General features: G+C 44.5%; 1 protein-coding gene across 1 annotated transcript in view; it reads right to left on the reverse strand.

Moving 5' to 3' along the window:
* Positions 1-5,122: 5,122 nt before the first annotated feature.
* LOC308299114 (gap junction alpha-5 protein-like) overlaps positions 5,123-13,852 on the reverse strand; it is a gene marked incomplete at both ends in the record, with an annotated part of 10,011 nt that continues 1,281 nt past the window's right edge. The window contains 4 exons of the mRNA XM_080742838.1: positions 5,123-5,392; positions 6,349-6,582; positions 7,053-7,564; positions 12,655-12,760. Coding sequence (XP_080598964.1) covers positions 5,123-5,392; positions 6,349-6,582; positions 7,053-7,564; positions 12,655-12,760 — 1,122 coding nt within the window. The remainder of the gene's footprint in view (positions 5,393-6,348; positions 6,583-7,052; positions 7,565-12,654; positions 12,761-13,852) is intronic.

Below are 13,852 nucleotides of genomic sequence, written 5' to 3' on the forward strand. Positions count from 1 at the left end.
ATATGATATGCACATGTATTCAGGGGCGTAACTACCGCTGACGCAGCCGACGCATGCGCATTAGGGCCCGTGACGTCCAGGGGCACACGCAGGTGGAGGAGAAAAAATAAATAATCTAATAATAACAATGTATACAGACGGAGCCGCTTCTGTCCTGATCTGTTGCATCTATTTCCTGTAGTAGGCTGCTACCATTTCAAAATAAAACATGTGTTGAATGATCACTTTACAAATATCCAATACAATGACTCTTGTTTTGAAATGTCCACTGGTATGACAGGAAGCTATGACAGGGCCCCTTAGTGCTGCTGACGGAACACAGGCTGAAGAGACGTTCTGAACTTATGAAGTAAAAACAACACTCTCGGGCATTATGGAATATAAAGTTTCAACACACGACTTTGGGGAACAGTTAATATTTGCCATGCTCTCTAAAACCAAGACACTGTGGAATATGGAACAAAACGTGCCCAACTGGTCTTGTTGTTGTCATCCACCTTACTTTAGCAGGTGAGTTAAGTAATTAATATAAATAATGCTGGTTTGCAGTGATGCATCACTGTCAATTAAACTGTGTGCTGTCATTAATGTAGGCCTAGTTGTCTTAATGGATGATATTTATAATGCTGTTTTGGAAAAACGGCGTGGTGATGTTTGTAGTGTGAAGACTAATGTCAGAGTTGTTGTGTTGGAGTGCCATAGGGAAGAGTTCATTAGCACCAGAGAGAGATGGAGACAGTGAGACACTACTTGGTTGGGCTACATATTGTCATGAATTAGATGGCGAGTGTGTAGATGTCTTCTGTTGGAGCCTGGTGTCCCGCATTTGCGCTGTCTGCATTTGCGCTGTAGAAAAAAGGTGGTTGTTGTTGTTGTTGTTGTTGTTGTTGTTGTTGTTGTGGGGCACTTGGTGAAAATCTCGCATCGGGGCACACCGGGGGCTAGTTTCGCCACTGTGTATGTCCAAAATTTTTATTTTATTTAAACTAGTCAAAACAGCCGATCTACAAGCACACAGCGCCTAGCGGTGCGAGGCGTTGTGTGCTTGTAGATCTGCTGTTTTCACTACTTTTTGTGCAAACAGTAAAATTTTTACTTTTGTGCAAACAGTTTCATTTTTTCCTAATGGCCCGGCCTGGACCGACCGATAATGAACCGGCCGTTCGGGAGTTGTCCCGCTTTTCCCAATGGCCAGCACGTCCCTGGCGCCGAATAATGTCTAGGGTACCAAGCCAAGGGCCACAACATTGCAGGGGGTGACGGTGGCGTTCCCGCTACTCCAGCGACAGTTCAGATATCGTCGTTGTCGGGTGAACATCGTGTATGTCCAAGACCGTTTGTTTTGGATTTTTTTAATTTTTTAAAAAATATTTAAACTAGTGAAAACAGCTGATGTACAAGCACACAACGCCTCGCACCGCGAGGCGTTGTGTGCTTGTAGATCTGCTGTTTTCACTACTTTTGTGCGACGGCCTTGTATGATTTGCGAAAGAACGTACAAATTTGGAGATACGCGATTTCCACCCGACGACGACGATATACTAGTTATTGTTGTTGCTGCTCTTATACCACCATTATTACTGGGGTTGGTGTGGGCCAGACAGTAGCCCCCCGCGGGCCGCAAATGGCCCGCGGGCCGCCTATTGGGGAACCCTGTACTACGGCATCACTCAAAAGCATCAAAAGTATCAGATTTGAGCTTGCATGATGCAGTGTGGGATCCCCCTCCACCCCCCAACTACCCATAGAATCCACCAGATTGATGAATGAATCACAGATATCTTATTGAGCGGGAGCAACAACAGCGTTGGTGTCCTCCCTCAGTCTCACTACTGTCTGGCAGCCTCATTGTCCCGTCCGTATATTACAATGACAATCACATTACAGCCACTACATTTTGTGAACGATTGAAATAATACAAACAAACACGGAGACAAAGAGAACATAAATAACAACGGTTGATGTTTTATTCATGAGCTTTCGGTTAGATAAACAACTAGAAGCAGTGCTCTTCCGAGCACAGGTCTCCACCAGGCCAGGTGTCCTGGTGGTGGTGCTATAATAGGCCAATGTAAAAAGGGTGGCATGTGTTCTTTGACAATCTTTGACCTTTTCATGGCAGTCGGACGCTGCATGCATGATTTGAGGCATTGTGTTCCAAAAATGTGTTTTGCTAAAGTCTACCTGCTGGTGGCGCTATAACAGGCCAATGTGAAAAGGGTAGCATTTGTTCCTTGACGTAGTGGGAATATGTGTGGCAAATTAATCGCAAGCTGCGTTGATGATTTGAGGCATTTTGTTCAAAAATGGAGCAATCCTGCAAACTTTGGAAGCCAATATTAGCCAATTAGGATGGAATATGAAATCTCAGACGGATCGGACTTGATCACAAGACTATAGAGATACTGTGTACTGATTTGCATGATTGTTGGAGAAAATCTGATGGAGTAATAGCAAAGAATGTGTTTTACATAAGTTGCCGTCCTGGTGGCGCTATAAAAGGCAAATGGAAAAAATGCAGGGCAAACGTTTATCCTTAGCCTCTAGGGAGTGCGCATACAAAGTTTTACACTTATCGGTGGAGTTAAAGGTAAAAACATAAATTGCCCTGTTATAGCGCCACCATGAGGCTGATTTGAGAAATTTGAAGTGGCATTTCTTCCTCGGCCTAGTGGGAACGTGCGCACCCAATTTCACCAAGATTGCATGCTGTGTTCATGATTTGAGGCATTTTGTTCTAAACGGAGAAATCCTGCAAACTTTGGAAGCCAATTGTAGCCAATCAGGATGGAATATGGAAAATCAGACAGATCCATGTTGATCACATGACTGTAGAGATACTGTCTACCGATTTGTAGGATTTGTGGACAAAATCTCTAAGAGTAGTGTACAAAAGATTTATGTGTTTAGCAAACATTGGCCTCATGGTGGCACTAGAACAGGGCCATTTGAAAATAGTGGGGCAGAGGTTCTGAATTGGCATCCAGGGAGTGTGTGTGCTCATTTTGGCAACGGCCGGGCCAACGGCGGCGGAGATTAGCTGGTAACAAACTTGATGGACGCACACACAGACGCACGGATGGACGGACGGAGGTGAAAACATACTCTCCCCCATTGCCTTCGGCTGGTGGAGACAATAAACTCTCTGAAACGGACAAGCAGCAGTGTGCGGGTCAATCTGTCTACTCGTCCGATCTCCTCCTAATGTTTTGTTACCCACGCAGCTGCTAGAGAGGAACCGGGTGTGCGAAAGCCTTCTCTTCATAAAGACTGACTAGTCCGGCTGCCCCTGAGGTGGGGTCTGAGATTTGGTATATAGTTTTTTTTATTGGCCTAAAATATTGTCTATATACATACAGTCATGAATCCACCTGCTGACCGCCTGTCAGCATTGAGCAATTTCTTTTATAGGGGGTAAAGGTTTGGGGCCCATCACTTAATATACACTATACTATTCACGTTATTCCTGGCCCTCTCTATGGAGGCTGCCATTTTCCTTTATTGAGGGCAAAACATCTTTTCACTTCCTCCCAAGTAAGGAAGTGACAGGGAATTGTCTGTTGCCCAACAGAAGCAACTAGGCTATACTACTTTACATTTACATTTGAAAATAGCAGATCAGCAAGCTCACATTGTGTCACATTGCGACATATTGTGAGCTTGTATATTTGCTATTTAAAAACTATTGAGCGAAAAAAAAATGAACATTTTGAAACATTTTAACAACATAAATCTGTGTGGCGGTCCCTGGCACCACATATTTTCAGATGGGGGTCTGCGACTTTGGACAAATATGTTAATCTGGGGTCCTTGATATGAAAAGATTTGGGAACCACTGGTTTAAAAAATATTAGAAAGTAAGCCCAATAAGCAACTATACCATTTTTTCACAGTCACTTTAGCTCAATAAGGGAGGCAAAAACTGTTGCTTTAGAGCCACAGTCTGAATAATTATTGCATTGCAGGGATGCATGTCACAATATCAGTCTAAAACTTCATGGCAGCTGAAGGTGACCTCATTCATAACTCTCTCTCTCTCTCTCTCTCTCTCTCTCTCTCTCTCTCTCTCTCTCTCTCTCCCTGCTGATATACAGCTACAGTAGGTAATATTGGTGTGTGGTAATATACTGTAACTAAACTTCCATTATCAAAAACATAAAATTGTGCAATTGTCAAATATGACCTTATAGGCTATATAGTCACTTATTTTTTGACCCTGTTCAGATTTGTCTTTTTCCATCTGCAGTTTACGAAACATGTATTTTATTCAAGCTTGAGTATACAGTAGTGTTGTTCATAAAACATATATAGCCACAGACCTCATGTTTTTAGGGTACTCTCAGACCCTAGCCTAGTTTGTTTCACTTTAGGACATTTTATACTCTCCTCGTTCTGTGTTCCATGACACACCAATCTTGAATAGTGCCCACATTTGCATAGTTAGCCTGTTCTAACTGATCCCTTCACTCAGAATGAACATTCAGAACTCAACCTAGTTTTTCTTTACAAAATCATCAGTTGCAACTATTATCTCTCTTCACAGGGACGTGCTGGGCCCCTGATTCAGCCTGGGAAAAAGAGTTGGAGAGGCCCTCATTGTGCGCTATAGTGCTGGCTGCTACTCAAAGATTTGTGACAAAGTGACAAGCCAGAGGGCCAATTACATGAGTTATATTTTGTCGTTGTCGGTTGGAAACCTCGTATGTCCAAAACCGTTTGTTTTGTATTTATCATTTTAAAAATGATTTAAACTAGTGAAAACAGCCGATCTACAAGCACACAACGCCTTGTGTGCTTGTAGATCTGCTGTTTTCACTACTTTTGTGAGACGGCCTTGTATGATGAGGCAGGGCTTTGCTTTGCAAAAAAATTAACAAATTTGAAACTTGGAGATACCGACAGTGACGATTTACTTTGTTGGCCGCCCAGCCCCCAAAATGGAACGACATTTTATTTTTAATTGTTTCCTAATGGCCCGGCCCGGACTGGCCGGGGCTGAACCGGCCGTTCGGGAGTTGTCCCGCTTTTCCCAATGGCCAGCACGTCCCTGTCTCTTCGGGATAAGTAGGTTCAACTCTCTCCTTCTCACACCTTCTCAGCCTCTCTTTTCTCGTCTGGGATTCTACACGACCAGGTCGTCTGAACGAGCGTGGCTGCTGCTGGTCTTGCTCCAGCGTCGCTTGTCCTTTAGGAATTCGGAGTGCAGCGAGGATGGCATCTTCACGAAGTCCGCCTCGTCCTCCGTGTGGTCGCCGTGGCTGTGGTGGCGCTCGGTGGCCAGGTTGACAGAGTTCTGCTGGAGTGCCGTCCCGTCGTCGAAAGGGTGAGACGGCGTGGTCACAGGCCTCTGGCTGTTCGTCTGCTTGGCCTTTGTGGTGGAATTCAAATCAATCTATAATCATGAGAAACAGAGGAGACAAGATAATTATATTAGGTGGTGGTGTGGTCAAGTTTATCTAACATGATATCATGGACAGAAGTACAATTAACACTCTGGGCAGTGGTAAGGTAGTTCTGCCAAGAAGAATGGTCAGACACTAGAGTTATACTGTGTGGCTTCAAGGCCTCTGGGACTGAGTCCTACCAAAGGCCTCTCTACTATCAAGTATTAGTATCATCATACAGACCTAGCAAGTATTAGTATCATCATACAGACCTAGATATCTATACTATAATTTTGCGAATGTCTGAGTGAGTGAGTGAGTGAGTGAGTGAGTGAGTGTCTGTCTGTCTGTCTGTCTGTCTGTCTGTCTGTCTGTCTGAAACAGCGTTTCTCCTCAGTGGCTGGAGCAATTGATCTGAAATCGCATCACCATTAGCATATGAACACACCTAACATAACTGTGAAGCCCGTTTGTCACTTTCACAAATCATATACTGTATATTAGCATTTTTATGGTGTATCTACTATCTATTCTGCATCTAGCATGAGGCACATCTATTCTGCATCTAGCATGAGGCAACATGTTTAACCAGCTCTCTCTGTGTGTGTGTGTGTGTGTGTGTGTGTGTGTGTGTGTGTGTGTGTGCAGGCAGGCGGGTGTGTGCGCAGGCGGGTGGGCGGGTGGGCGGGCGGGCTGGGGGGGGGGGGGGGGGGGTAGCCATTAAACGAAACGGGTATTTCTTACATTGATGCTCCTACATATTATCATGCAAGCACCAGTTAAAGTTACTTTCCATCCCTCATATACTGTATGCACAGTGCACATCCCATAACCCACACACTGCACATCATTTTGGAGCTCATATCTTTGAACGGGTAAGGGCTAGTTAATATAATCAATGAATACATGATCTACTCTATAACGTCACACATAATCAATCATGATAACCTCTAATCTACTGCACCTTCTTGCGCTTTTTCTTTTTCCTGGCCCTCCTGTGGGCCAGGTGGCAGAGCTCCGCCACCGAGAGCAGCAGGGACACCCCGGCCACCGCCAGCATGAAGACGATAAAGATGTTCTTCTCGGTGGGCCGCGACATGTAGCAGTTGACGGGGTTGGGGCAGGGCCAGGCGCTGCAGGGGTACAGCGAGGGGAGGAACACGCCGTAGATCAGGTACTGCACCACGATGAACGTCACCTAGGGGTGGGCGATATGGTGATAATTATCGCTGAGACGATACAATGTCTCCACGATATGCCTTTTCAGAGGTATCGTATATATCGTGATACAATTGAGGGAGCCTTGTAAAAAATCCTGTTTAATCGTTAATACAGAGATTCATTGCAGAATTCAATTTAAACCTGCATTTTGGTCTAAATCAGTAGTTCTCAAACTTTAAAATGTCAAGGTCTCCACTTAACTTACAAATGAAACCAAATGGACCCGTTACGGGTCCATTTGGTTTCATTTGTATACTGTCAGAGTTACATACTTGTAAACTTCAATTCCCAAAAGGAACCCAGAGAGTCTAGTTTTTGTCAAGTAACTTGAAAAATAAACATAAAAAACAATGTGAAAAAGAATCGTGATAAAATCGTGTATGGTGATACAGCTAGGGAAAATATTGTGATATTGTATTTTTCCATATCGCCCACCCCTAACGTCACCTCCATCGCTGTGCGGATCAGGATGCTCAGGACGTACGTCCGCTTCAGCGCCCCCTTCAGGGGCACGTCGTCCGCCGGCCGCTGACTCTCCTTCTGCTGCAGGTACTCCTTCTTGCTCTCCACCCGCTCCGCCTCCCTCTCCTCCTGCGCCGTCCTCCGCCGCTTCTCCTCGCGGCGCACCAAGTGCATGGTGTGGCCCATGTAGATGAGCGACGGCGTGGAGACGAAGACGATCTGCAGCACCCAGTAGCGGATGTGCGAGATGGGGAAGGCGCGGTCGTAGCACACGTTGGTGCAGCCGGGCTGCATCGTGTCGCACAGGAAGTCGCTCCGCTCTTCGCCCCACGACGACTCGGCGGCCGTGCCCAGCACGGCGATGCGGAAGATGAAGAGCACGGTGAGCCACACCTTGCCCACCGTGGGGGAGTGCTCCTCGAACTTCTTCAGGGCGCTCTCCATGAGGCTCCATTCGCCCATCGCCGCTGCTTCACTGAACGCGCCGCCGCGTACACCTGAGGGAGCCCGGGGACAAGAGGTTGGAAGGTTATGATAGTTTGGGAGTTTTCATTTTATACGCTTAGTTTTTCTGTTTAGTTGTATGTTATCCTCATTATTTCTCTATCAGTCAGGAAAGGTAACTATGTATGCGATAAGGTCTTGCTGCGCGGCCATTATGGCTTATATGGACACGACGGGGTGATTATCAGCCCGAAGTGTCCATATAAGCCATAATGACCAAGCAGCAAGACCTTATAGCACTTATTACCCGGCTAATACATAAAATGTATAATTCGACTCAAAACTAAAAACAAAACAAAGTATTTACTTGTTTACAGACGGCTGAAAGTGCGTCCCCCCGAGCGCAACACGGTCGCCTTGGAAAACAAGGAATGCTGGTCAAATAGAATCCATTTTCTGTTACTGCATCGTCTATTTCTCGCCTCAAATGGTTTTTAAAAAAAATTTCAGAGCAACGTTTGGTTTTAAATGTCGCTGTGTGTTTGTCTACATGGCTGCCATGTTGGATACGGCACTAAATCCACACAGTGCATCCTGACTGCAGCAGCTGCTCTGAGCCTTTGATTAGGCAGCGGTGAATTATAGAGCGGAGCGGTCATTATACGCTCATAATTCACCGCTGATTTCAGCGCTCGACCAATCAGAATCAAGCATCCAAGCAAGCCGGGTAATAATGTGTAATAAAACATTTTTTTTTGTATACATTTTGTACAGTGAACTCAACAATTTCATATCATCATAAAAGCCTTATAAATAAATAAAAAACTAAGCGCATTTTATCTATTTTAGCCCCACCTCCTAGATCTCTGCATCATATCTTGACCAGGCTTTTCTCTTCGCAGATGAGTAAGCCTGCCTGGCTACACGAGGCTAATGTATGGCACATTAGGAGTCCATTACTGTGGTAGAGTGATTCTCCCAACGTTTTATTTTCAAGGACTCCCATAACTCTGAGGCCCCTTTTTCTTGGAACCTTAATTGGAGCTTTCACGGAACCCGGCAGCCATTTTTGGGTTCCAGTTCCGAAACCAACTTTGGGGATTCTGAACCAATTACCGTAGTTTTCAGCGGAAACTCTGAATTGGTTGAATATTGAAAAAAAAAAAAAGAACTGAACCAGTTCAACCCCAGTGGAAAAGGGGCCTGTCTAGAATTAAAAAATAAAAAATAAAATCAAAAAAGACAACATGCTCTAGAACAGAGGCGTCAATTGGGTATGGCAAGGTATGGCAGCTGCCATACCTTGACTTCAGGGGGGGAAAATAAAATGTGCTTATTAAAATAAATTCATCATGTCTGTTGCTAAGGTATGGCAACATGACTGATGTCTCGTCATGTTGCCATACCTTAGCTTTTGCTGAACTGACGCCACTGCTCTAGAACAATGTGCTCAAAAGTCTCAAAAAGGAGGGGGCGCTCTTCCAGCATCAAGCAACTGATCCGCTGTTTTTTTTCTGTTTTGTGTCAGCTTCCGCGTGGTCCTAGTGCCTGCCTCATTTTAGGCTTTTTCCCATCTCCGATTTATTTCTTCTTGGGTAACATGTCATTAGATCGAACACTCTTTGGCTCGACCACCAAACTCTAACCCAAACCCTAATCCTAAACTTAACCTCAGTAACCGTGAAGCGGGTGATTATCTAACCTGCCGACGCTGTTCGACCCAACAGGAGTTCGACCTATGGGGCAGTCCCCTCTTCTTGCTCGGGGACACTTCGTAGCTTAGGCTTCCCGGGCGGTCTGACTAGCCATTCAACTAACAACAACAAAATGTAAGAAATTCCACACATCACATGCTTGTTTAAACAGAAGTATTTTAAAAAATGTCCAGAGAGGCTGCAGCTCTCAAGACCTGTGGAGGTACATTCCTTAAAGTTTTGGTTTTGGGAGCAGTTAGGGGTCAGGCAGGGACGTGCTGGGCCCCTGATTCAGCATGGGAAAAGGAATTGGAGAGGCCCTCATTCAGTGGCGTCAGTTCAGCAAAGGCTAGGGTATGGCAAAGATGGGAGTCCTGCATGGATAAGAGGCATTACATTTTGTATAACACAACCGTGTTATACAACGCCTCGCGCTGCGCGGCGATGTGAGCATGTAGATCGGCTATTTTCACAATGTCTGGAAAAAACAAATCTTGGACATTTTTTACACAGGTTTCTACGGTTTCTTGGGATATGGCAGCCTGGAACGGTTGTTCAAGGGCAGCTAAATTTGGCATGTTAGTAAATGTGCAGTACATGACCTTTCTATTTCAATTGTTCCACATATCTTGTATCAAACTCTGCAAGGTCTAAGACGTTCTCATCATGATAGAAGATTTCTCATCAATATATCACCACAGTGGAAAGAAGTTTTGGATTAATAAGGTAGAACTGGTAGAACTTGATCTCCTCCTCACCTCAGCTAACCAGCAATCTCTACAATAAGCATATGACACGCAGCCACTCACCTCTACACCTAAATGGCCCTTTGGCTCATGTAATGTGCGATGGAAGTACTAACTGTACTGATAAGACCCAAATATTGAAATCCCAAATACGGAATAGACTTTCACCATGCCGTATTTAATGCCTGTCTTAACCTCCTGGAAGTCTTAAGGTTTTCTTCATATTATGTAACCTGGAATGCATCATTTTGGGCATGTCATTGAAGGCCAAGGAAATAAATAAATACGTAATGAGAGTCACTCGTGAGCTTGTAGATTGGCTTTCAAAACAATGTCTTATTATGTTTCTTTGTGGCTCAGTGGTTAATGCAGACATAACATCATTGTAAAATGTGTAGCATATTAGCATTGACAATAAGGAGTTCATTAAGTATGTTTTGGTGAAAAAACATTTGTTGATTAATTGGTGTTGGTTGAAATATTTAATACATTCTCATAGTGTTTCTATATTCGTTTTCATAGACGCATTTGGGCATTGCTTCTGAGATATTTCCACTCTTTTGAATCATCCGCTGCCTTGTACATGGTACACGACGACGTAGGCCTACATTTAACTTAGTTTTTAACCACATTTTCTAGGTTTATATTTCAATATTAAAAAAATGCTCAAAAGTAAATAAAATGCCATATGATCCATATGAGTGTGGTGTTGCTAGGCAATACCACCAGGAAAAGTAGTGTTGTTATGGCAATACTGGCAACATAGGCGGTGGCAGCCACAAGAGAGAGATCTCTCTCTATAGCGCTGCTGCTAAGTCAAAGATTGGCCATTTCAGATCATGAGAGACAAGGCAGTGGGACAATTACATGAGTTATATTTACTTTGTGGGCCACCCAGCCCTCAAAATAGAACAAAGGCGGTTACCATATTCCAGCGGCCAATGTTTTTTTCTTTTTTCTTTTTTTTTAATTGCCGGACGGGCCGGGAATGGGCCGGCCAATGGCCAGCACGGGGAGCGTGTCGCTGTTACTACATGTCATCTTTTCGACACCCGACTCTAACCCTCACCCTAACCTTAACCTCTGTGGAGTGAGTCGCTAACCCTCCGGTCGAAATGATGGGCGTTCGCAAAAGCGAGATTTCCCCCCAGCACGTCCCTGCATGGGTTAGGTATCTTGCTCAGAGTCACTTCAAACCTTAGGCTTCCCACTAACCAACCTGATATGAGGAATGACCAATAGACCCTGGCAAGCTGAGCTTAGGGTCCTGCTGTGCACGTATCGTTGTAGCAAGTCAGTGCTTCAAAGTGAGGCTCTACTTGCAGCAATGGTGGACAAAATACTCCAGTAGAGAGGCATTACTCTCTCTGAATGGATTTTTTACAAATACAGATTCCGGTTCCCACAGCCATAGAAACAAACAGGCATAACCAGATGCAAACGAAGCTCCCGTACTGCCTTTGCACCGTTTAAACCTCCTATTTTGAAACAGAAACACATTCAAGACCCAGTCGGTGTGTTCCACAATGAAACCGCCCCTCTCCATCTGACAAGAATTGAAACACTTCGACCCTATTGTCAAAATGTTTGGTGTTATGCAGTGGCATCAGTTCAGAAAAAGCTAAGGTATGGCGCCTTCGCGCGCGTGCAAGACACCAGTCATGTTGCCATACCTTAGCAACAGGCATGATATGTTTATTTTAAGAAGAAGTATATATTATATATACCTAAAATATAATTCTAATAGGCTACCTTGTTAAAGTGACCATTTTGTAAAATGTTGCATTTGTAGTTATTTTACTGTAATTTACCAACATAATAACCCGCACAGATAGACAAAGAGACATTCATGGATTCATATTTAGAACTAACTTTTATCTTCCCCCCCTGGACCCAGGGTATGGCAGCTGCATACCCCTGCCATACCCAATTGACGCCCCTGGTGTTATGAGTAGGGCAAATGAAAAGCCTTTTGACAATACCTTAATCTGGTTACTGGTGAGCTCTAGGTGGGTAGAGGTTCGTCACCGCGCTCTGTGCGTCTTGGCCCGTAGTCCTGTCTTCCCTCAGCTCTGTGTGTCTGTCTGGCCTGCTGCAAGATTCTTCTTTTGTCCCCTGCATGTTTTGCAGGTGGAGATTGTTGAGTTGTTTCACTGCAGGGCGGGCCATTCCTGTTCTAAAAAAGAAGCCCTCGGGGAGTATTGCGGCTCATATCTTTGCTGCCAGTCAAGTTGGATGACATCCGTCTGTCCTGGGTTGGCTTTGAGAGCGTTGGTGAGAGCGTCCGCGTCTGGGTCACTTCCCGCAGAAGTACTCCTCGACAAACGTGATTGTAATCTTTCTGGTCTCTGATTTGTCGAATTTGATTTGTTTGATAGTGATCTCCAGTTTTGAGTTTCTCATTTCAAAGGGAAGTTGTTGAGTCCGGGGCAAGCGGTCGCCTGCTGCTTTTTTAACTTTATTTACAGTCAGAAATTCATTATATAAAAAGTGGAGCCGTCGCCTCACAGCTAGAAGGTCCTTGGTTCGATTCCTGCTGGGGGGCGGTGGGGGCGTGTTCTCTCCTCAGTGTCATCAGTGCCCAACTGCCCATACCCTAGGTGGGGTTGGCGAAAGGGCCTTTCTGTGTGGACTATACCCTCACAAAAAAAACATCCATCAATCCTGGTCTCTATACTAATTCCCCCTGGCAATCTGGGGCACCTGGTGGAGGGGAAAGGAACTGGTTGGAATAACCTGTTCCTTCCACACGTCCAACCCGTCCAACCGGGGAGTCGGTAAGTTCCACAACGAAACCGCACCTCTCCATCTGACAAGAAATGAAACACTTCTCGACCTTAGTGTCAAGATGTTTGGTGTTATGAGTGTGTGTGTGTGTGTGTGTGTGTGTGTGTGTGTGTGTGTGTGTGTGTGTGTGTGTGTGTGAGTGAATGAATTATAAATACAGAATAACTTATTTTAAAGCTAAATATGAATCATTTAAAACAAAGGCAAAATGTGTGAGACTGAAAAACAAAGGCAAAATGTGTGAGACTGAAACCAATGAGTCAATTACTGTAGCTCTTAACCTAAACCCTTCATGATTCATTCAAAAGTTACATAAATAAATAATACTACAACCTGATAAACAAATATCTAACCATACTGGAGACAATTAAGTATCCAACTGTCCAACTTTGCCAAATGTCATGAACATGTGACTTTGCATGTATGATTTAGAGGCAGAAGAATAATTTGCATAAAACTGCAATATTAATTGAATTATTAAAAAAATAATCACAAACAAACTTCTCACCCCATAGTCTGAGTAGATATTGGCCCAAAGTTCATGTGAAAAAAGTTTTGTGCATGTGACGCGAAAATCCCAGGAGGAGATAGATTTTTATTGTTTTTCATATAATTCAAAATGGTGGGAGATCTAAAGGTCAGAGGTCAAAATCAGAGTGGCAAAGTTGTTCGGCATGAGGAGAAGCATATGTGTATCCAGTTGTCATGGCTGTATGTCAAACAGAGCATGAGCTATACCTGTTCAAAGTTTGCACTTTGCAGCGGCACCCTTTGGCCAATTGTTGTAAAAAGTAACAGCACACGTCCAGGGGCGTAACTACCAGTGACGCGGCCGACGCATGCGCATTAGGGCCCATGGCGCTCAGGGGCACACGCAGGTCGGAGTAAAAAAAAAAAAAAAAAAAAGAGTGCCGGCGGGCCCCTTAAACAATATCATTAACCAAGGTTGATTTCATATTGCAAAAACATAATGTTTTATATTCGGACCATGGCTGCTACCTTTATGTGAGAGGGCAGGCGGCGGCGCTGTCCCCGGCGTTGGAGACAAAGGTGCCGGAAGAATAAAGACAGGTCACAGGTGTAAATGGCGCGATAGAGTGGAGAGTGGAGACAC

Source organism: Nannobrachium achirus, assembly GCF_963921795.1.
Source record: "Nannobrachium achirus genome assembly, chromosome: 15".
In the NCBI taxonomy this organism is placed as follows: domain Eukaryota; kingdom Metazoa; phylum Chordata; class Actinopteri; order Myctophiformes; family Myctophidae; genus Nannobrachium; species Nannobrachium achirus.